Raw genomic sequence first — 25,609 nt, 5'->3', positions numbered from 1 at the left:
CAGCTGCAGCACACTGCTGGCTCATATTTAAGTGATTGTCCACTAGGACTCCGAGATCCCTCTCACAGTTACTACTATCGAGCAAGGTACCACCTATACTATACCTGTACATTTGATTTTTCCTGCCTAAATGCAGAACCTTACTTTTTTCACAATTGAATTTCATTTTGTTACATAGTGCCCAGTGTTCGAGTCTGTCCAGATCCTCCTGTATCTTAAGCCTATCTTCTGGAGTATTGGCTATTCCTGCCAGCTTGGTGTCATCTGCAAATTTGATGAGTTCCCCATCTATCCCCTCGTCCAAATCGTTGATGAAGATGTTGAAGAGAGCCCTGGGGCACCCCACTACACACTTCCTTCCATGTATCTTCGTAAATGACTTAGATGATGGAATAGAAGGGGAACTCATCAAATTTGCAGATGACACTAAACTGGCAGGAATAGCTAACACTCCAGAAGACAAGCTCAGGATTCAAAAAGATCTTGACAAATTTGAACAATGGGCCCTATCCAACAAAATGAATTTTAATGTGGAGAAAAGCAAAGTTTTACATTTAGGCAGGAAGAATCAAAGGGACAAGTACAGATTAGGTGAGACCTGACTCAAAAACAGTAACTGTGAGAGGGACCATGGAATCCTAGTGGATAATCACTTGACTATGAGCCAGCAATGTGCAGCAGCAGCAGCCAAAAAAGCTAATACAATGCTGGGTTGTATAAACAGGCATAGAATCAAGATCACACAAAGTATTAGTACCGCTTTATAAAACCCTAGTGAGACCACACCTGGAATACTGTCACCATATCACAAAAATGATGTTGAGACTTTGGAAAAAGTTCAGAGAAGAGCAACTAAAATGATCAAAGGCCTGGAGACTAAAACATACAAAGAACAACTGCAGGAATTAGGTTTGGCTAGTCTAAAGAAAAGAAGAAATAGGGGTGACATGATAGCAGTATTCCAGTATTTGAGAGGCTGCCACAAAGAAGAGGGAGTCACATTATTCACCAAAGCACCAGAGGGCAGGACAAGAAACAATGATTAGAAACTGATCAAAGAGAGAAGCAACCTGGAATTAAGGAGAAACTTCCTGACAGTGAGGACAATCAACCAGTGGAACAAAAATCGTGGGCGCTCCATCACTGGAGGTTTTTAAGAAGAGACTGGTCAGTCACTTGTCTGAGATGGTATAGGTTCCCCTGTTTGAGCAGGGGGCTGGACTAGAAGACCTCCAGGTTCCCTTCCAGCTCTATTCTATTCATATCTGGCAAAGTGGAATCAGATCCATTAAAGCCAATATCACAATTCACATGCTAGGCTTTGACTTCTATAAAACCTTCAGCAAAACAAACTACTGACTTCCCTAATTGAGAAATCAGGGATGATCCCTTCCCTTTCAGGAAGATTTCTACTATTTTTTTTGTCACCAGGGGGTTCAATAGATCTTTTAACACATCACTGTTAATTAGCAGTTTAATTGTCTCTCCAATCCAAAGCTGTAACAATTGCCAATTAACCATTATTATTGGATTTCATTCAAAGAATGATTCCTTACAGGTTTATTTTTAGAAATGCCGGAACAGTATTATTAAGTATCAGTTCCATATTATCTTGAAGAAACAAGAGATCTATAAGATTGGTTTGGTTGTTACTTATTGGATGAATCCAGACCATCTCTGCTTCATTCTATTCTTTGGTGCATAAGCTCATGATAATATTTGCTGACTATCTTCAGCTTTTAGTAAAGAGCAGTTATTTATTTCCTGGCCATGGATATAATCCCCGAGTTCTTTAGTTCCTTGTTGATGTCACTCCTCTAGACGTTATGGTTCTCTACTTAAGAAATTTGAAATTTGAAAGATATTTGAAAAATCACTGTGTAGGTGTAATCAGGAAACCTGATATTTATTTTGGCACAGATAATAGGATTGCCAGCAAAGCCTTTAATTCACACCCACCCACCACCGTTACTTAAGCAAGAAGGATGCATATTATTTACTTTGCAAAAGTAATCACAGAGTCCTGAAAGGAAAACAAGCTGGAGTTAAGTCAAACAGAAATGATTAAACATGAACATAATAGAAACAGCATGTCTCTTTCCTTCTAGCTTCTCTCATGCAGGAATGAAAAATAAATTTTGAGGAAATATAAATTGGATTAGGTGAAGTCTTGAGAGAGAAATTGTAACATTTACGAAAATGGCCAATATTTGGACATCCAGTTATAGACCAACTCTTCTGTTGTAAATACTGCAGAATCTTCTCCAATATTACAGGCAGGGTTTTTTTCCTCATAGAACGCTCAGAACGGAGTTCCGGCACCTTTTTTGGATGGAACCTTGTAGGGTAGGCAAGGCAGGTTGTATGACAGGTGTGAGTTCCGGCACCTTTTTTTTTTTTTTTTACAAAAAAAGCACTGGTTACAGGATTATTATAGAAGAAATTATAAGTAATGATAACTGCTTATAAATCATAGTTACAATATACTAAAATAGATATTCAGGTGTGTAGAGACACATGGAATAAGGAATTAGAATGCCCAGCATGTGAATCTCAACTAAAATTATGATTAATTGAACAAAAAGTTGATTTTGTTTCTGTTGGGTGAAATGTAACTTTTTAGGAAGGAATTGATGGATTCGGTTAATATTACTCAATATTTGTGGGTGCTTATGTTCTTCTATATCAGAAATCAAATCAAAATGGTACAGGGTCTCCTGCTGAAGGAGGGGGTTGGACTAGAAGATCTCCAAGGTCCCTTTTAGCTCTATTCTCATTTAAAAATCACTGAAGGTTAATGCAAGTAAATACTATGCCTTCTGTGATCACAAAACCCCCAAATATTAAAGATTGGGAGGATACTATTTCTCCATCAAGTGTCCCATGTCCTGAGGAACATCATTTCTCTTTCTATATTTGAACAAGCATGACATCGCCTGGAATTTTTCCTGACTTCAAGGATTTAAAAGAGCCTCCTTTGACATTTACAGCCTCACTGATGCATTCAGGAAAAAGGACAGTTTTTAATGGAGGGTTGCCATTGAAGGGTGCTTCAACTCATCCCATCCGTCCCTTTCCCTATTCAGAAAATCATCCTTTTGGTGTGTGCGTGTGTGCGTGCACATGTGTGTGAATAAAATGAGAGTAAATAGACAGTGTGGCTGTCTTTACACTCAGAGAATGTAGAATGTGACCCACCCTGATTGGTTGATGTGTTCCTCATCCTTGTTGCACTAACTGGCAGTTTTTCTCAAGAAGCAATTGTTTGTGAGAAGACATAACACTTTCCAGAAATCATTTATTCATTATTGTTCCTTGTGAATGTCCACATGATTTTAAGAGTGGCCCTTTCCCCTACTTTACACATGATGGTTCCCTCTTCCAAGTGATCTTCCAGTGGAAGACCTCAGGCTACGGTGAGATTGGACAACCATTTGTCTGAAATGGTATAGAGCAGTGATGCCCAAACTGCAACCCAAAACCCACTTATGTATTGTTGGGTGGGCATGGTCCATTGTGTGGACGTGGCTGCAGTGGTAACGGCAGACTGGGTGGGACTAAAAAGTTCAATCAATCAATTCCAATTTTGCAAGATCTTTTTTTTTCCTGTGAGAAGTTGAAATTGATTGATTGAACCATATTTTTTTGCACACAGCAGTGGAAGCCTAAAGTGAAAAGGTTTTATAAAACCCAGCTGAAGGCCTAGGACTGAGGCGACAGCGTGCGTGCCCACAGAGAGGGCTCTGCATGCCACCTGTGGCACGCGTGCCATAGGTTCGCCACCACGGGTGTAGAGTTTCTTGCCTGATCATAGGGTTGGACTAAAAAACCTCCAAGGTCCCTTCCAACTCTGTTATTCCATTCCATTCCATTCTATTTAAACTGCAGTATTTTCTTCTGCATATACATTTATGCATAAAATTAACATACAGGTAGTCCTTAACTTATGACCACAGTTGGGACTGGAATTTCCACTGCAACACAGTCATTAAGTGAGTCACATCCGATTTGACAACCTTTTTGCCAGAATTATTAAGCAAATCACATGGTCATTAAGCAAATCCAGTCTACAGGGGGTTGTGTGTGTCAAAAATCAAAATGGTGGTTCCAAAGGTGTGACAAAAACCCTGCCAGTCTTCTGCTTGTGTCTTGATGTATGAGAAAAAGGAGTAGGGTGTCCATCTTGACCTTTCCTATTCCGACTCCCCTTGGCTGCATGAGTGGGTCCAAAAAATATGCCCTGCATATTAAACTTTAATTGCGGAACTATGGCTGAGGGCGAAGTGCCATTGACTGCTGGGAAACTTAAAATGCATTTTCAGCTGGCAGGAATGGTAATTAATTGAAAAGACAGGAGGTGAAGTGTAAGACAGAAGAAAGAAAGAGGAACTTCTCCAGTGCTGATTTTTTTCCAGAACTGTAGTTTGTGACAGTTCTCTTTTTTCCCCTTTTAATCTTCCAAATTCTTCTCCAAATGGCAGCTCCAAGCCAAAGACAGGATTCCGGTCAATTAAGTACATCAGGGCTTTCAAACCTGGCCACTTTAAGACTTGTAGACTTCAACTCCCAGAATTCCCTAGCCAGCATGTAAGACTTGTGGACTTCAACTCCCAGAATTCACTAGCCGGCATGTAAGACTTGTGGACTTCAACTTCCAGAATTCCCCAGCCAGTGTGCCTGGCTGAGGAATTCTGGGAGTTGAAGTCCACATGTCATAAAAGGGCCAGGTTTGAAGACCCCTGTTCTAAGACAAACTTGATGGCCTACATCAGACATGTCAAACACAAGGCCCGGGGGCCATATCTGGCCCGCAAAGTGGTTTCATGCGGCCCGCGAAGCCATCCTGGAAACAGTGAGGGAACGGCCCCTACTGCCTTGGCCCTGGCCCAGAGACCCTCCTGCCAGAGACCCTCAGATCTTTCCCACTCCTGCCCAGGCCCTCATAGGCACCCTTGATGCGAATGATGTAGAGCTGGCCATGCCCACCCAGTAGGCCATATGCACTTTAGCCACGCCCACCCAGTAGGCCACACCCACCCAGGCCACACCCACCTGGCCCCCTGAGGGCAACCGCAATGCTGATGCGGCCCTCAATGAAATTGAGTTTGACACCCCTGGCCTACATGTTTCTTTCTGCTTCTGGCTTTATAGTAAGAAACACACTAATGATTGTGAAACAACCACAATAAGCTCTTAATATACTCCAACAATTTATTCTGGGTTACCTCAAAGAAGAGACCTTTGTATTTTGCTCTAAATCATAAGTCATTCTGGTCTGGTTTAGAATGGCATTCTGAGTTCTTGTATGAAAGTCCAGGTAACTAATAAGAATAACAGAGTTTTTTTAATGGCTTCCTTTGCATAAAAGGTTTGAGAAGTAAAACCTGCGAACTCCTATGGTTTTGCTTTAGATATTGCTTGACAACACCCAAATCTTTATAGGTTTGGGGATACTTTTTAAAAGAATAGGGATTTTTTCGGGGGGAAGGAGGGGTGTGTGTGACCTGGTTCCTATTGGGTTAGTTCCTGATCTCTGCTCTGAAGCCACTCTTCAAAATATCTTCACTTCCCCTTTCAGTCAGGAAATATGGTTTCAACTTATATGCTCATTGCATTACAATTCTGTGCAACAAAATTATAAATACTGGGAACTAGGGGATAAAACGGGATATGCCCTTTGCTTGACGTGATCTGGCTGTACGTATGACCACTTCTAAACTGGGGTGCTTCCTGTTTCTCTTTCAGATCCATCGAATTTCTCACCTTCAGCAAACTAAATGGAATGACGGTGCATGTAAGTTGCCAAAGGCTGCTGAGATACACCTACTTGAGTAATAGCTATATGGCTAAAGAGATTTCCTCTGAAAGCAGAGGGTGAATTAGAGCTGTAAGGCAAAGCAGAGATATAATAGCTAAACAAGGATAGGTGGACTCCCTATAAGTTTAAGAATGTTCATACTCAAGAAGGGGATGAGTACAACTAGTCTGTAAATTTCTGTTGCTAAAAGACACAGATTTTAAGTGAGTTTTGCCTCATTTTATGACCTTTATTGCCAGAGTGAATCACTGCAGTTGTTAAGTTAGTAACATGGTTGTTAAGTGAATCTGGCTTCCCCATTGAGTTTGCATGTTAGATGGTCGCAAAAGTTGGTCGCATGACCTTGGGACACTGCAACCGTCATAAATATGAACCAGTTGCCAAGCATCTGAAATTTGATCACAGGATCATGGGGATGCCGCAATGATCATAAGTGTGAAAAACAGTCATTAAGTCACTTTTTCAGTGTTGTTGTAACTTTGAACAGTCACTAAACGAATGGTTGTAAGTCAAGGGTTACTTTTAATGCACAATGAGAAGACATCAACCAGAAGATAAACTGGTTTGATCTGCACTAGGTTTGATAACAAAGAAATAAAAGAATCTGAATCATATATGATTTGTTAGGCCATTAGAAAACTCAACTATTCTAATTTAATTTGATGAACAAGAAATTGCTTCCCCCCCACCCCAAGGATAAGGAAATAATCAGCGAAATTCTCACTACATGGAATCTTAGTGCTTCCTTTGCTACATGATGGACGAGAAGTGTAGGTATAAATGTTTATCTTTTATGGAAAAATCATCTCTCAAGTAAACTGTGGCTTCTTTTAGTGCTTTCAATTTAATGTCATGAGAAGAAAGATACTGACAGGAACTCTTCCATGTGGCAGACTTTTCTGCTTCCAAGCATAGTTCCAAGGTACATCATCAGAAAGAAATACGAAAGAAATTCTCAGAGATTCTCAGAGAATTCCCTGAGAATAATGTAGAAAAACAGCAGCATGTTTTGCTGGGGAAGAAAACATTTGAGAAATTTCCAGGCAGACTCCAATGCAGAAGTCTCAACTGGTTTGAGATCCTGTTGCGTTTTGGCTCAACCACTTTGAAAGACAATATTGCCATTTCCAGTTCCTGCAAACTGGCTTTCTGAAGTTGCTGCAAGGGGCAGGAAATCATGGTGCAGTTATTACTTTTAATTGCTTAAGGAAATACTTGTATATTAAGTAGATCAGCCCCTCTGAGTTCCACCAGTACTGCTGATAGAGATATATCATACAAATGGTGCAGGCTCTCTTCTTCCATATATTTCTCCCTGAATTTTAGAGGCACAAATGGGACTTTATTGTACACTCCATCAGTTACGGAAGCACAAGGTCACAACTTTGTTTCTGTAATATAATGGTGGTGGCATTGTTGAATCACCTTTTCTCATGAAGTCTGTTCCATAGGCAGCTTCTGTTTGTCCAAAGGTTATGTCAATTTTAAAGGAATGTCTTTTTTTTAAAGTGCATATCAAATTTTTCTGGAATCATTTTAATTTTAAATGACATGCTCGAAGGCCAGCTTCAGCTCTTCGCTGTGTGTGTTGCTGCGTGTCTGGAGATTGTGCTGGTGTTTTTATGAAATTCTGTTATCACTTCTGCAAGGCTTTTGATTCTATGTTTTACTGATGGCTTGAAATTGATTATGTGCCATCGGGTCATTTTTGACTCTTAGTGACCACACACATAGATTTTCTTTGAAACTATCTATCCCTAACCTGTTTTTTCAAGACTCCCATCTTACACTGATGTTTTTTTAGATTCTGGGTGTTGGTGTATTCCCATGATCAAATAACTTTCTTGATTGCTCTCAACCCCCCTGGAATTCAGCCTTTCCTCTTTCTTACTTTGTGAAAACTAGAATACAAACACTTGTACACCATAGACCAGGATCTCCAAACTTGGCAACTTTAAGACTTGTGGATGTCAATTCTCAGAATTCCCCAGCCATCAGGGGAATTCATTTTTATATTCTGAAGGAGCTTTTGTAACTTGTAGATATATACTTGGGAATAAAAAACCTGGAAGAGAATGTTTTATTTGGCAATGTGCCAGCTTTTTATTTTTGTTTTTCAATACATAACAAGTTGCTAGGGCAAACAGCCTGATAGCTCTAAAAGGGACACTGGCGCCCCCAAGGCCATACCTACTTAAATGAAGAGTTCCTGAGGATTACTAAGCGGACTACATCATTACTATTTCATTTGGAGATTGATTACATGCCGTCAAGTCGGTTTTGAGTCCTAGCAACCATGTAAGTAGACGTTTTTTCTATATTGTTCTATCCCTAATCTAGCTCATTTGCATTAGAACTCCAGACAAGCTTTCAAATTATAGATGCCATTCAGATTGATAGAAAAAGTTGGAACACCTTCAAAGAAAAGGAAATAAGTCTCTATTTTCCTGGTCTATTTCATTGCTCTCTTCTTTCTCTGACTTCCTAGTTTTCTAATTTCTCCCAGTCCTGAAAGCCTCATTACTAACTCCTTTGTTTCTCATCCTTCACACTTCTACAGATGATATGATCATCGTTTCTCTTCCCAACAGAGTTCCTCAGCTGTTACTTTATGACATGTCTTTGACGTAAGCGTACTATTTTTAACTTCCAAATAAATACTGTGCATATAAGTATTTCCAGTGCTTTTTTTGTAAAAGAAAAAGGTGCCGGAACTCACACGTCATACAACCTGCCTTGCCTACCCTACAAGGTTCCATCCAAAAAAAGGTGCCGGAACTCCGTTCTGAGCGTTCTATGACAAAAAAAGCCCTGAGTGTTTCAGATTAATTGAAAATGCTTCTTTTTCCCATTCCTGTTCTTTGTATCCTCTTGTACATCTAATGTTTTTTTCCCCAGCCCACAGGTTTTTACTTCCTATCGACAACAGTATTCTGTAAGAAGGACTAATTCACAGAAATTTAAAACAGGAATTAAATTGCTTACTGCTTGCTCATTTTTTTTAGCCCCTGAATTTAAAGGAAGAGTGGATTAATTCTTTGCCTTAAGAATGGCGATGGAGAGAATGAGAAACAACTGAAGAAGTTTAGGATACAGTCAAAGCCATAATTTATTTATAATTTATAACATTGATAGGCTGCCCAACTTACCTCAGAGTAACTGTGACAACCCTGGTGACATGACATCATTGGTGCAATGATATGGGACCTGTGATAGTACTTGTCCCATTCCAGGGGTAGGGAACCTTGGCTCTTTTATGACTTGTGGACTTCAATACCCAAAATTCCTGAATCAGCCATGCTGACTCAGGAATTCTGGGAGTTGAAGTCCACAAGTCATAAAAGAGGCAAGGTTGCCTACCCTTGTCCCATTCCCTCCATCATTTATCTTGAGGGAGACTTTCATGTTCTTCAAAGCTGCTCCCTAATTGAAATCCCACCGATGCAAAGAACCTCTTCAAAGGTCTTTACAGATCTAATGTTACTTTTTGCATGTCCAGGTGGAATAGGAAGAAGCCATTCTTTAAAAGAATGACCTCAGAAAGTACATTATAGTGCCCTCTGCTGGTTGTAAGAGATTAAAACTCAGCTAGAGAGCTCTTTAGAAGTGGAGAGATGCGAGTGTATGAAGCAGAAAACAGAGCGTGGAAGTGGAATTAAGTAACAGTCAAGGAACTTTGTCAATAAAACTGGGCAAGGCGTGAACATTGTAATCACATATCAGGGAGGACTATCGTATTCTTAGGAGACCATGCACAGCTGTGTACATGTACAGTAACTAGTTCAAGATGTTGAAACAGAAGTTGTTGGGAGAGAGAGAGAAAAAACAGGAACTGAGACATTTTCCAAGTTGTTTGATTTCCTCACCACAAGGAGAAAGAGGTTTATAGTAGTTTGGCATAGGCTGGCAAGTGACTGTCCAGTGATGAAGTAGTTTGGCATAGGCTGGCAAGCCCCCGGTGCTGAAGCACCTACAACTTCTGAAGGCAAGCTATTCCACTAGTTAATTGTCTTCACTATTAGGAAGTTTCTCCTTAATTCCTGGTTGCTTCTCTCCTTGATTAATTTCCAACCATTGTTTCTTGTCCTGCCCTTTGGTGCTTTGGAAAATAAGTTGACCACCCTCCTCTTTGTGGCAGCCTCTCAAATACTGGAATACTGCTATCATCTCACCCCTAGTCCTTCTTTTCTCTAGACTAGCCAAACCCAAATCTTGCAACTTTTCTTCATATGTGTTAGTCTCCAGGCCTTTAATCTTCTTAGTTGCTCCTCTTTGCACTTTTTCCAAAGTCTCAACATCTTTTTTGTAATGTGGTGATCAAAACTGGATGCAGTATTCCAGGTGTGGCCTTACTAAGGTTTTATAAAGCAGTACTAATACTTCTGTGATTTTGATTCTATGCCTCTGTTTATACAACCCAGGATTGCATTAGCATTTTGGCGGCTGCTGCACACAGCTGACTCATGTTTAAGTAATCGTCCACTAGGCCTCCAACGTCCCGTCTCTCCCCCAACATTTACTGTTTTTGAGCCAGGTTTCCCCTATTCTGTAGTTGTACCTTTTGTTTCTCCTGCTCAGGTGTAAAACCTTGCTTTCTTCCATATTAAATTTCAGGTTGTTGGAATTGTTCAAGTCTATCAAGATCTTTATGGATCCTGAGCTTGTCTTCTGGGGTTTTGGCTATTCCTGCCAGCTTAGTGTCATCTGTAAATTTGATGAGTTCCCCTTCTATTCCATCATCTAAGTCATTTACGAAGATATTGAAGCTACTAACAATTGACTCATTAACATTAGCACATCTGCAATTGAAGATTGACAAAATATGTGTCTGAGCAGACTTTAATCCAGCAGTTTCCTGTGTGCGTGAGAAAGAGAATGAGTAGGTGAGTGTCAGGTTTCCAAATGCAGTGTGTGATGTTTTATTTTTTAAAGAAAGCTTTATTTTGTTTGTATGTATGTGGAGTTGTCTTTGTTAAGCTGGGTGGCTGTAATTTTTATATTTGTTTCTTTTCCTTTTTTCCTTTTTATTTCAATAAAACTACACACACACACATATTGCAGATTAATCAAATTTTCTAAAATTTAATTTCAAGACAAAAAACAAACTCAATGGTTCTCTTACAAAATATTATAAAAAGTGACACAAAATTATATTGAGTGATTCTGATTAGTTGATAGAATTGCCTTTTCAAAAAGGGATGTTACTTATCTCTGGAATTAAATCCTTAACATGAGGAATAGTACTACTTTTCCAATTTTTCAAAATAATTATCTTAGCCATATCCAAGGCCCTAAAACTATCCCTCCTCAAAAATAGTCATAATCTAGAGTTTTGGGATATAATTTAACATACCAGTAATACTAATATCTTTAATATTAAAACATTTTCTATAAATCTAGTTAGTTATCTGAAAATATTATTCCAGTAAACCACAAGACCAAATCACATCTTAACAACCCTGTAATATTTTCCTCCCAAACCAGTGTTGTGATGGCAGCTTAGCCATTTCTCTACAAGTATGACATCACACACATGTATGAAGAATAGAGCTAGTGGCACAATACTACGACATCACTTCTGTCATTGTGACAAAAACAGGACGATCCTGAAAATACCTACAACGCTTTTTATCTCTCAACACTGAAAAAAGCATCCATACACAATTGCTTAAGAGGTAAAAAGAATATGGAAAAAACAAAAACCAAGCCAAATATTCTGAGATTTCACAGAAGAAGGTAACCACCTATGCTTGGGGCAAGCTTATTCTAGCATATACATGATATCAGACATTACTTAATCAGCAGTGTCTGTCTTAGTCTCCCAAAATGTACTTGGAGTTTAACATCTGATTATTATCAAGCAATAGGAGCAAAAGAATAAAAGAAAAAAAATATCCATAGGATTAATAGATGTTAATGTAAATGAATAGCTCTGGTATATGGGTACATAATTTTGTTGTTGTTGTTAGCTGCGAAGTCGTGTCCGAGCCATCGCAACCCTATGGACAACGTTCCTCCAGGCCTTCCTGTCCTCTACCATCTTCTGGAGTCCATTTAAGCTCACGCCTACTGCTTCAGTGACTCCATCCAGCCACCTCATTCTCTGTTGTCCCCTTCTTCTCTTGCCCTCAACCTTTCCCAGCATTAGGCTCTTCTCCAGTGAGTCCTTCCTTCTCATTAGGTGGCCAAAGTATCTGAGTTTCAACTTCAGGATCTGGCCTTCTAAAGAGCAGTCAGGGTTGATCTCTTCTAGGACTGACCGGTTTGATCGCCTTGCAGTCCAAGGGACTCGCAGGAGTCTTCTCCAGTACCATAGTTCAAAGGCCTCAATTCTTTGGCACTCGGCCTTTCTTATGGTCCAACTTTCACTGCCAGTACATAATTTACATAGAGCTATATTAGAGAACAAAGGCGCGGTGGCTCAGTGGGTTAGGACGCTGAGTTTGTCAATCAGAAGGTCGGCAGTTTGGCAGGTCGAACCCCGAGTGCCGTGTAACAGAGTGAGCGCCCGTTACTCATCCCAGCTTCTGCCAACCTAGCAGTTCGAAAGCATGTAAAAATGCAAGTAGAAAAATAGGGACCACTATGGTGGGAAGGTAACAGCGCTCCATGCGCCTTTGGCGTCTAGTCATGCCGGCCACATGACCACGGAGACGTCCTCAGACAAGTGCTGGCTCTTCGGATTTGAAACGGAGATGAGCACCGGCCCCTAGAGTTGGAAATGACTAGCAAGCATGTGCAGGGGAACCTTTACCTTTACCTATATATTAGAGAACTGGGTGAAATCGCCTCACCTGACAATAAATGAATTTAAAGCATTGGAAGGGTATTTTTTTACATTTTTTTCCTATTTAAGAAAGAGTTCTTACCTTTAAACACTGGGTATTGACGGAATCATAAATATTATCTGGGTAAATCACAGGATAATATGTGGAGGTTCTGCATTTGTTACTCTTAGTGTAAATGTTTGGTAGAGTTTGGCACCAAACTGTCAATATCTTCAGATTTGTTTTAGGGAGAAGACTTGGAGATCTTTCAAATGCAATGAAGAAAGATTGGGATGAAAACCTGCTTTGACTAAGCTGCATGTAACTGGAACACCACTTCCTTGTGAATCAAAACGTGGGTGAGCCAGAAATGTATTTTTTAATGATTCACTGGAAAATCAGTTTTGGGGAAATAGATTTATCCGAGAGTTTTAGTAATTACAGTATGTTTGTTCTTTTGGTTTCTAGTTCCTCAGCATGGTGTACTTCAAATGTATGGGACCATAATTTCCAAAAATTTTGAAGTGGTGGTCACAATATATCTAGATCTAATCTTGGCAACTTTAAGACTTCAACTCCCAGAATTCCCCAGCCAGTGTTTCTTAAAATTGCCAAGGTTGGACACTCCTGATTTAGAAGGTGTCATAAGAGCTGTGGTGGCACAGTGGTTAGAATGGAGTATTCCAGGCTAACTCTGCCCACTGCCAGGAGTTTGATCCTGATGGGCTCAAGGTCGACAGCCTTCCATTCTTCCGAGGTCAGTAAAATGACTCAGATTGCTGGGGGCAATATGCTGACTCTGTAAACTGCTTAGAGAGTGCAGTAAAGTGCTATGAAGCGATATATAAATTTATGTGTGATTGTGATTGCAATTAGTATTGCCTATGGTTAATAGATAAAAAGTCACCTCATCAAGCTTCTAATCTTTAGCCTGAGAAAACTTTGTTAATCTTTTCAGCTTCAAGGCTTACCAGCTCCTTCTTGCATAATCAGTAGTAAGGAAATGTGGGACGCATAATACAAAGTGTGTAGAAAGCAACATGTTGTCCTTCCTTGATTTTATACAAATTACTTCATTAGGAGCATATGTGAGTTTGAGATTTAGTAAGCATTGAGTCTGGCGGCAAATGAAATGTGAATGCTATAGAAAGAGATTATATTTTTAACAGAGGCTGTCCATGAAATAATTGTTCTCAAACATTCTTTTAGGTGATCTGGAGCATGGCAGGGCTTTCTTGAGTGAGAAATGTAAATTGGAGTAGTTAATAACCTGAAGGAAGAAGACTGCTATCTAAAACACAAACTATGTAACAGGAAGATAATATTACTGAGGTCATAGAAAGAAAATGGAAACATTACCATTTTGGAAAAATATTTTCATTGAGCATGTTCTTCAATCCAACCAAAAACTGGATTTCCTTCAAAATATGATCAGAAGTTATGCTTGATGAAACTGCACTGTCTTTTCTTCATTAAAAGGAAGAAAATAGGGCCACAAAAATCTGAGCAACCACTAGATGGCAGCAAGGAAGCAGTTTTCTATATTAGCTTGATGACAGCTAGTGGTTATCTGTTGTGAGATGGGCTACACAAATTATTTAAATAAATTGCAAATAACGTCTAATAAACAACAAATTAATAACATCTGGATTTTTGAAGACCCTGTATTGTACTACCTCATATCTATGTTTGATCTAATGATTAAGGCACCAGGCTAGAACCAAGAGAATGTGAGTTCTACTCTAGCCATGAAAGCTGGCTGGATGCTTTGGGCCAGTTATTTGTTCTTATCGCAACCCCCCTAATGCTAGTAAAAAAAAGAACTTTCTCATTCTTAAGCAGAATAACAGAATAAAAGAGTTAGACGGGACCTTGGAGGTCTTCTTGTCCAAACCCCTGCACAAGCAGGAGACCCATTCCAGGCTCTTCTTAAAAGTCTCCAGTGATGGAGCACCCACAATTTCTGAACGCAAGATGTTCCACTGGATAATTGTTCTCACTGCTAGGAAGTTTCTCCTTAGTTCTGTGTTGCTTCTCTCTTTGATTAATTTCCATCCATTGCTTCTTGTCTTGCCTTCTGATTTTTTGAAAAATAGGTTGGCCCCCTCCTCTTTGTGGCAACCCCTCAAATATTATATTGGAACATTGCTATCATGTCACCCCTATCATGTCTCTAGACTAGCTAAACCCAATTCCTGGATTTGTCTAATTGAGTGAAACAAACCCAAATCTTCATTAAAATCTTTATCTCAAAATCTTTATTTAGAAAATTTTAAGGATTTTATTAAAAAAAATCTTGTTCTTTTCTGAACAGTTTTAAGAAAAGTAGCTCATTTTAACATTCTGGTACCATTTTGAAACAATGCATCTGCAAAGCCCATTGAGACTGTTTGGAGGATGGATGGATAGATAGATAGATAGATAGATAGATAGATAGATAGATAGATAGATAGATAGATAGATAGATAGAGGCATGTGATTCTTCTCTTAGAACTAGGACCACCATATCTGGACTACATATTTCTGAGTTATATAAGACTTTTCTGGACCTCTTTGTTGCTAGTTTGTGGATTTTGTCTTTCATATCTAGTATTTATTTCAAGCTTTTATTACAGGGGAAAAAACATCCCTTCAAAAGGGATGGTGCCGGATTTCCTGTTTTTGCACTGTCTGTAGTCTGTAAAGAGTGTTCACTAAAGGAGACACAATGGAAAGGGAGGAATTGTAGTTTTCCTGAATTCTTTGTTTAAATGTTTTCTTTACAAATGGATAGATGAGAAAATAAACTTTATGCAATATGTTTTCTGAAAAAAGTGGGTGCGGATAGGCGTGCGTTGGGGGTGTCTGAGGTCATGTACTTCTAAGCCACGATTTAGAAACCAGAGGAGCTAGGCTCATGCTACATGAAAAGGTAGAACAGGTACTTCTCATTTTAGTGAAATGTGTGAAGAAAGAGAGAGAACTTTCCAGGTCAGGCCTTCACTCAACCTGCTTTTCTTCTTCTCTCCTAATTACATATTGAAGAACACAAATGGGCATGTACACTCAAAAGGTTTGATTGCAGAAGTCCCTGGAAATGAACCATCCTGAATTTAGAATGAAATGCTTACTAAAAGCCCTAAACTGGAGCAATCTGGAGTGGTTTCAAAAACTACATTGGAGTGGGTGCTCCAACACTGAAAGATTTTAAAGAAGAGATTGGATAATCATTTGTCTGAAATGGTATAGGGTTTCCTGCTTGAGCAGGGGGTTGGACTAGAAGACCTCCAGGATCTCTTCCAACTCTATTATTCTGATATGGTCTAGCCCAATGTTTCCCAACATTTGGTAACTTTAAGATGTGTGGACTTCAACTCCCATTGGGTGTTTAAGTCTCTGTCTTAAATCCTCTAATGAAGGAGCATTCATCATCTTAAGCAATATCTTGTCCTAACAATTGTCAGCCTCAACTTGCTTCATGTACTTTTAATTCATTGGTTCTACTAGTCTTGACCTCTGGAGCAACAGGAATTAAACCTATTTCTCTTTCTGTGGGATCACTCTTCAGATATTTGAATATTGGCATCATCTCTCCTCAGTTGTCTCTTCTGTAAGCTAAACATACCTAGATCTTTTAACTATTCCTTTGTTCCAACCCCTTTTCCATCTTGGTAACTTTCCTGAGCATGCTTCAATTCTCTTTGAACGTTGGCGCCCAAAAATTTCCTTTCTCCTTAATGCAAGATTCAGAAATCTGAACTAGGTCAAACTGAACTAGTCTAAACATGAGCTTCAGTATATTGCCGAATATTCAGTTTCCAATAAGGTTCAAATGTAGAAAAGATGATTTACTGTACTAATTTAAACTTAATATAAAGGTAAAGGTAAAGGTTCCCCCGCACATGCGTACTAGTCGTTTCCGACTCTAGGGGCCGGTGCTCATCTCCGTTTCAAAGCCGAAGAGCCAGCGCTTGTCCGAGGACGTCTCCGTGGTCATGTGGCCGGCATGACTAGACGCCAAAGGCGCACGGAACGCTGTTACCTTCCCACCGGAGTGGTCCCTATTTTTCTACTTGCATTTTTACTTGCTTTTGAACTGCTAGGTTGGCAGAAGCTGGGACGAGTAACAGGCGCTCACTCTGTTACGCGGCACTCGGGATTCGACCCGCCAAACTGCCGACCTTCTGATCGACAAGCTCAAACTTAATATATGATATGTAATATGAAATTGATTTACAGCAATCTGCCCCAGTCAAATGGCCACCCAAGAGGAAGAGCAAGAAAGACACATAGACACATGCATAACTGTCAATCATTTGGCTGGAGAAGTGTAGATTACAGTTTTCTGTGTTCATGTGTGTCATTTTCTCATCAAAAATTCAGTGAATGTCAAAGTGTCCTTGGGTGTCCAACATTTGATGTGGACTTTGATACATCCTAAATATATTTCAGAAAACAGTAAAAAAGCATCAATAAGTGGTACTCAGGTTTTGCAAAATTGGGGTCACAGTCACAAGACAATTAATAGAAATCTTTAAATAAGCAATTAAAAGGAAATAGGTTTTCTTAAATAATGTTTATTGAATCAGAAGGAAATCAAAATATACAAGTATTTAAAATTCAGGTGCTAGTTTAAATTATAACATTAGTCTTACTGTTCCTTACTTTTACAATAATGAATAGAATGTGTTTGTATGTGTAGCACAGATGTGCTGTAAAAAGTTCTGACCACAGAATGTTGGGTAAATCAGTTATAATTTGCATTTGTTCTTATCCATTTTTTTAAAAAAAATCATATAATTGAATAACCTAACAATCCGATCTTTCCCTGCATAATAACACACAAATTATATTAATAACACAGAAGTAAATATGTCCTTTAGGTTAGTAATAAAAGGGCCTCCATATTGCTCCTTTGTGTTGGATTCTGGTTAATACTTTAATTACTTTTGAGAAGCAAACTTTTTGCATTTCATTACATGAAGACAGGAAGAGATGAGAATTAGTGAGAAATCCTGTACATTTCAGCTTTTTCAGTAAAATTACAGGTAGTCCTCGACTCACAATCATTGTTTGACAACCATTCACAGTTACAATCACGCTGAAAAAAGTGACTTATAACCAGCCCTTGCACTTAAGACCATCATGTGACAATGCAGTCACATGATCAAAATCCAGACACTTAGCAGCTGGCATATAATCACAATGGTTGCAGGGTCCCTAGGTCACGTGATCATCATTTGCAACCTTCCCAGGGGGACTTCCGACACAGTCAAATGAGGCAAGCCTGATTCACTTAACAACTGTATGATTCACTTAAAGGCTGTGGCAGGAAAGGTCATAAGTGACTCACTTAGCAACCACACCACTTAGTGATGGGAATTCTGTCCCAGCTGTAGTTGTAACTTGACAACTCTCTGAAATCACTTGATAACCAATTTCAAAAATCCCTTTAAAAATGTATGTATGCAGCCCTGGTACTCATGATCAACAGTGGGGTGCTTTTGTAACCCACTGTTGTACATTTGTGTGTTTTGAAAATAGTTTAGACACTAACTTGCAATGGAGATTTTTGGGGTTTTCTATTATTCTTTTCCCTGGAAAATGGTACTTTACAAAGAGGATCCCCCTGATCATATAATATACATCTAACTATAAGCATTTTAATCTCATCTTTTTCTTATTGTCCACTACAATCCTAAGGAAGCCTACTCAGAAATGAACCCCACTGTCCACTGAGTCTTACATTATATTATCTTTATAACTGCAGCCTTAGAAAGCTTCCATACTCTGGTCTATCGCCCTTCATAACTGCCTTTGCAAACATCACATAATAGTGAGCAATGGCTCAGCTCCTCATTTACTATCCTGAGTGTGCATTGTTATCTGATAAAACTACAATAAGGGTGGCCTAGAAAAGGAGATATGAAATTTGCCTTCACTTGAATGTAAACAACACTCTTTTGTCCATATTAACCTATTTGTCAGAGCTATTCTTAGCTTGCCAATTAACTTCTCATTTTGGAAAGTTCTTTTTAAGTATCTTTGAGTTTTAATGCCAGTACATGTTACTTATTTGATTCCTTTTAACAGGGTTTGTTTGAAGTTGGTTTATTGTCAGCTTTTTGAGACAGGTTAGAACAGAAAACCAATTCCACAAGTTTTATTGAAACTTTATTTACTGACATAGGGCATAGTCAGAGAACCTGAATGCCTGATTGAGTTTTCCCCTCCCTCATTGTGAGACTTTAGTGAATTAAGGAGCCAAACTGGGCTTCTTTCTGCTGTTTTCCATTTTTCTTGGGCTTAAAGCATGTGTGTTGACATGCTGTAACCACCTCTGTATAGTTTCTCCAAGGCTGTCTCTAAGCCTTACTGCACTTTGAGAGAGGCTCTTAAGAATATTTATCTCCACATTTAGCACCACTATTTTACTATATCCCACAATATTCCTAGCTAAGATTAAAATTAACCCAAGACCACCCATGAGAAGCATGACATATTTTCAGATCCTAATAGGATATGTACAGGTAGTTCTCGACTTACAACAATTTGTTTAGTAACTATTCAAAGTTACAGTGGCACTGAAAAAAGTGACTTATGACAATTTTTCACATTTATAATCGTTGCAACCTCTCCATCATCATGTAATCAAATATTAGATGCTTTGGAACTGGCTCATATTTATGATGGTTGCAATGTCCTGGTGTCATGTGGTAATCTTTTGTCACCTTTTGACAAGCAAAGTTAACGGGGAAGCTGTATCACTAACTTAAGAACTGCAGTGATTCACTTAACAATTGTGGCAAAAAAGCTCATATAATCTGGCAAAACTCACATAACTGTCTCGCTTGGCAACAGAAATTTTGGGCTGAATTGTGATCGTAAGTTGAAAACTATTTGTGCATTGTTTTTTTTTACAAGAGGCAGTATCCAAATGGTTTGTTTTTAATCTTAAATATAAGTTGGTTTGCCACTTCGAACAGATATCCCATGGGTGGAATGGACTCAGATTTTGAGAAATTATAAAGAAAATGTCCACTTGCTTTGAAGTGGGAGAGCCTGCATATCGATTAGCCTTCGCTTTCAGAATTATCCACCATTTCATAGCTCATCCCATACTAATGGCCAAGAAAGCATCTAAGCCAAACATAACACACACACAAAAAGGGGCAGAGCTTTGATTTGCACAGGCACAGTTGCTATTGGGCTTTTTTTACTGCCCCTTAGAGATGCCCCTACTTGTTATAGATCTGTTCAAATGACGTTAATAAGTACAACATGAACAGCCATTAACCATTAATTTTCTTCATGCTTCTGTATGCAATTATGTTCTCACAGAGCAAGGAAACTGAATTTACATTATGTAAATTACTGAAAAATAAACAAATTGCAAACACATTAATACAAATGGTATTCTTTGCAGAACTGGGCAAAGTAAGACAGATGATCCAAGGCTGGTATTCTAATTTGAGTAAGAGGGCAGTTTCAGAATTCATTCATACTCCAAACTCGTTCTGAAATGATTGACTTAGCTGCAGCCAAGAGTAATTGCAAAGAATTTTTGATAATCAGAGATCATGAAACTACATTATTTATTTTATTTATTTACTGGGGCTTATATGCTGCTCTAATTGTGGAAAGAGAGCTGGGCTAGTCTATGGCAACCAAAGATTCCAGAGGTTTCTGATAGCATCTTTTATGGAATGATATAAGTTTCACGAGCTACAGTCTCACTCATGAAAGTTTACATATTTTAATAAAATCTGTTACTTGCAAAAAAAGTTCAATCGGACTTCATCTGCTGTTCTCACCTAACAGGGCTCTGGAGTGATAAATGGGCCATAGGACCTGCTATCAGATGCCCTGAGATGGTTCTCTCTTAAAAATTAGGACATTTGAAGAAATCTGGGATGGAGATTACATTTCATAGAGTTTGGAAAGGCACAGAGGAGAAATACATTTTCTTCCATTTAAAAAAATACAAACATACTGTATGCAGGTCACTTTTTGTGAATTTAGAGGGGTTTCTTCTGCATCACACTCCACACTTTGCTCAATTCTGTGATGTGATTTGCAGCTAAAAAGATGTATAGGAAATATCAGTGTCTAAATGAAGTACATTATGAACTCAGTACAGAAATGCATATATTAGAAATGCATAATGTATATAAATTGGTATGTAGGTGTTCTCCAGTTTCCTTTAAGTTGGTTTTTTTTTTTGGATTCAGAAAAAAGAATGAAACAAATTTTAACCCATTTCCCCATACTGGTAACGTCTATCCGCTTTTGGTTTTTGATGAATCTACCAGATGTCCTGGATGCTGAACTCCCTTTAAATCTTATTCCTTCTGTAAGCATTTGTTTGTTTGTTTTTCAACTTTGAACAGAATATGTTCTGAAAGAAGTAGTCTCTCAAAGCATATATTAGCCCAGGAGATGGATTCAGGGTTGCAAAAAGGTTTGATAGTGTTTCATTTGGCTGCAGCCCCACCACTCCATTTTATTGCTATGTGTTAAAAAAGGCATGTCAGGCAGCTAAACCAATTAGATGATGCCTTTTTGAGTGCATGACCAATGAGGACACTGGATTAGATAAATCTGCCTCATGGTCATCCCGTGGAAAGTAGCATGATCATGACAGTAGGACAGAAGGTATACATAGTGATTCAACAGACTGGGCTGCACTCAGGGTGGCAAGGCAGTAGGAGAAGCAGTGGGTGAATGATAATGGAAACAGACACTCCCACACCCACACAGACAGCCCACAAAATACCTTACTTGGGATGGCCTTGGATTTGTATATCAGCCTTTAGGACTTAGTTTGCAACAGCCATGAAAAGAAGGGAAGGCGAGAGGGAGGGATAAACAATACCAATCATTTCCTTTTTTCTTTTTGTCCTGAAAGGAAGAAAAGTAACGATGATCCAGTGACTCTTCAGAGACTTCCAGTTGTTAATTATTTGGGTTTCACGACAGACACAATAGATACGGGATCTGTTTGTACCCCGGCATCTGACATCCGTTTGGGACTCTGGAGAAAAGGGAGAGAAACATGTAAATATTGCTGAAGATGCTCAAGAAATTTTGTGTTTATTTATTTCTCTCTTTAGTGGGCTATTTTCTTTATCCAGACGATGGAGGAGTCTGCATCCAGAAATGTGTGCACATTTTACTGTATAAGCAAACAAGCAAGCTTACTGCCAATATGAAGCAAATTCCATGTGAAAAAAGCTGTAACATACAATATATGCATATGGGCTTCATGACTTACACATTTGCATAATGTTTTATTGCAATTTATTTTGTTCTTAGTAAGTATGAGAAGGAATAAAGATTATAAAACTTGCCACTCAGATCAGTGAAAGCTTTTGAGGGGTTTTTGATGGAGAAAAACAAATCAAGATGGCAGTCACTATGATACAATCAAGATCCAGCAGTTGTTTTTTTTTAATGTGCATCACAACATAAATACCCCACATTTCACTCAAAATCTTTGGATTGTTAAGAGTTAGCTTTAATTTAGCATGCAAAAGGATTGGGAACGTTTTTTAAAGACAATATTTGGTCACTAATTATATTACCTGCACTTTTTTATGCATTTGTGCATATAACCCCACCTATCATATTTAAAACACCAACTCGTAATATATTTATATTAGTACCTCAGAAGGTTTGGTCAATCATATCTCATTATTCCTCAAAATATTCTGTCCTGGCTTAGTTTTCCCCCTCTGTCCTATGTACTAGAAGGCTTTGCATGTGCAGAGACAAAGGAAGAGGTTGGCTTGATGTAGCTTCTGTGATTCTAATTCATTACTGTATTGATCCTACTTAAAAATAATATTAACATTTCACTTCGGTAAGGAAAAATGAAATAAAACATGGATTACAAATAGCTCCCAAAGGGTTCTGGGGTGCCTTATATAATATTGTTCATTTCTCATCTGATAGGACATTGGACAAGATTCATTGGGAATGGTTCTAGCATAGTTCTCCTTTTAATGTCATCTTGGGCCTGCTCTTTGAAACAAATATATAAGTGCATGGAGCTTGGCCTGAGGATTCATAGTCTGAAAGACACATGGAAGAAAAGAGGAGCAGATAAAAATAGGATAAAAATGTTGAACCCAGGTTCTACAACTCAGAGAATGTAGTTTGCTGCAGCAAAAATTCCAGGAATAAAAAAAAAATTCTTCTGAGATAGAAATGCACTCAGTTGATATATACAATGCAACACATTTAACATGATCACTATCAGTCTCTTTTTTGGAGTTACCCCATCCATATTGAAATCCAAAAAATTCAGGTAGATTGGCTTCACGCACAAAACCACAAAAAGACTGAATACAGTAAGATTAAAACAAATTGCAATTAGCATTCTGTGGGAATGAATCTGCTAGGTCTTTAGCATCATCTTTACAGCATAAATAAAATATCTTTAGTGGAAGGCAATATCTTCCCCTAGCAAGCTCAACCTGGCAATACTGTAGTGTGAAAATAGATCAGCATGATCAACTTCCAGGATGTTGCTGTTGTTATCATTATTATCATTGTTGTTAATGTTGTTATAGTTATTTATTTTCTCAGTCTATCTTGATTAGCAGATTCTATATTTTGTAACTGTAAAAGTAAAAGTGAGAAAACATTTCCCTCATATTCCGATGTAGGTGCAATCATTTCCAGTGAAGCAAGAAACAACAACGAATAATATGATAACTCGACATGAAACACTAGACTAAGCCTTTAATTTAAACTACAGTGTCTTGTATGAACAGAGATCTATAGTTCTTTAATTCAAGGCATGACTTTTTTTAGGCCCAGAGATTTCTGGACCTAAAAAAAAAAAAGGCAATTAAGCTGATTTCTCTGATAATTTACCCGTAACCCAGATGGAAAACCACTTATTGAATAAAAATCCATATCAATCCATTTTTCAACAGCAGACTAACTATTTCACAATCTAGCGCACTCTAGATATACTTAGACCTCAACTTTCAGAATCCCGGTCAGTTTTCAGATGTGCTAGTAGGGAATTCTGGGAACTGGTCGTAATAGAATTAGAGGGCACCAGGCTGGCTAAGGATTCCAATTCATCCGAGTTCTAAAGCAGTCCAGAATAAGGAATTTGGTAGTCCCTTGCTTTTATAGCTCTCCTTTTGGTAATCTCGGAAGAGCCAGATCTCCCTCCAGTTTGGTGCCTCTTCCCTTCAAACCATTAGTCTCTCATTCTTGCTTGGGAAAAGAATGAATGTGCAGGAGCTATTCTCATCTCCCCAAAAAAGGTTTTCTTCTAGAAGTGCTGGCTAAGTGGGGATTGCTAAGGGAAGATAAAGGTAACCTACAAGGCCCTTGAGAAACCCTCCGAAGGTCTGTCGCTTCTCCGTTCGCTTGAGAGGGCTTTGTTGTGCTGCGTCCTCTCCATTCTGAAGGGAGTCTGTCTCGGCGGCTTCTTCTTGTCTGGATTCTTGTGGATCCTTGGTTTTCTGGGGGATCTCTTGTGACTTGTTTGGGTTGTCTGTTGAATTCTTGCGGCTCCCTTTGCTTGCAGGGTCTCGATTCTCAGCCTGGGTCAAAGGTCTGTCTGTGAAGTCCAGGGTCTAGAGCAGTTTCAAACAGGGTTACTTGGTTGGTGGGTTTAAAAGAAGAAATGGGCAGCTTGCTTTGCAAAATGAAAGCCCAAATGGGGAACAATCTGTTTGCTCAGGAGATCATGGATACAGGAGTAAATGCCAGTAGTGGGCTTGGTTCAGGGGTGTCCATACAGTTCATTAAAAAATAAATCAACGTGTCAGACAATTTAAGCAATAAGTACTATAAATCAGTTGGAAAACAAAGAATGGAGAAATCAGAAACCAAATACCTATCTATATTATTTTTGGTCCTCCCTCCCTCCTTCTTTCCTCCCTTCCAAAAAGTCATGGTGATTTTGGCAGCAATCCCAAAGATATATACTTTTTTCATACCATAAAAAAACAACTATGCCATCAGGATAATTTTCTTGACATAATTTTTAACCATTCTCTGATGAGACCCCTGGCACAGGGCAAAGAACTGTACAGCAAGCATAATCTGCCACATAAGTGATCTTCTGTAGTCCTGGGTTTAATGTGAATAAAAATAGCATCACTGGGTTTCTACAATCTCTCTCCCTTCCCTTATTTCTAGATTTTTATGTTTATTTTCTTTAAGGATAAAAAAAGAGGAAGATGTTCGGCCCAGAGCTAGGAGCAGATAACTCTTCTGGCACTGGCATATGCCGTTTCAGCATTCCTCCCTGCCAACTTATATCCCCCTTTACAGCAAGGGTAGCTGGCATCTTAGTGCCCTCCAGATGCTGTGATTTTAACATACACAAGCTCACACTAACAAGGCCAGTGGCCAGGAAGGGGTATCCAGAATATCCAAAGCATATCATCTATAATATGGTGGATTGGTATTTATCTCTGAGATTTCAAAAATCAACATAAGGTTTGATAGTATATAATCTATCCAAATCATAAGGTATAAAGAAATTCAGGGCTGATCTTTGGAAAGATATGGGAGGCACAGAAGAAAGAAAGAAAGAAAGAAAGAGAAAGAAAGAAAGAAAGAAAGAAAGAAAGAAAGAAAGAAAGAAAGAAAGAAAGAAAGAAAGAAAGAAAGAAAGAAAGAAAGAGTGAGCCATTTGAGAGGGATCTGGAAAAGACACCACACAGTCCAAAGATGAAAAGAAATGTGAGGTGAAAACATCAAAATAACCCTGCCTTGATTTTACTGTATTGTTAAGTAAGAAGAAATGGAGAAAAGATGACTTTGTTTCATTTACTTTATTGTTTTTGTGAAGACATGACAATTACAAGAGAACGTGTTTTAGACAAAGGAAGGAAAAAAGAGCAGGATACAGTACAGATAAAGAACAAGATACAAAATGGCATTGTTGTTATGGCTGCAGTTTCAAATTACAAAGTACAAAGAGGTTAATATATTCATCCATCACCTTTTGTAGTTGGAAGTCTGGAATAAGGAACTAACTAAACAAGACAACACATTCTTTTAAATTGGC

At 38.7% G+C, this 25,609-nt stretch overlaps 1 protein-coding gene across 1 annotated transcript in view; it reads right to left on the bottom strand.

Moving 5' to 3' along the window:
- Positions 1 to 21,523: 21,523 nt before the first annotated feature.
- Positions 21,524 to 25,609, bottom strand: part of BCAS1 (brain enriched myelin associated protein 1) — a gene marked incomplete at both ends in the record, with an annotated part of 46,778 nt that continues 42,692 nt past the window's right edge. The window contains 2 exons of the mRNA XM_081322525.1: positions 21,524 to 21,598; positions 23,910 to 24,164. Of these exons, the coding sequence (XP_081178651.1) occupies positions 21,524 to 21,598; positions 23,910 to 24,164 (330 nt within the window). The remainder of the gene's footprint in view (positions 21,599 to 23,909; positions 24,165 to 25,609) is intronic.

Source organism: Vipera berus, assembly GCF_964194415.1.
Source record: "Vipera berus genome assembly, chromosome: 3".
Classification (NCBI taxonomy): Eukaryota; Metazoa; Chordata; class Lepidosauria; order Squamata; family Viperidae; genus Vipera; species Vipera berus.
Note: the sequence above shows the minus strand (reverse complement) of the source record. Positions and strands in the feature narration are given on the sequence as shown.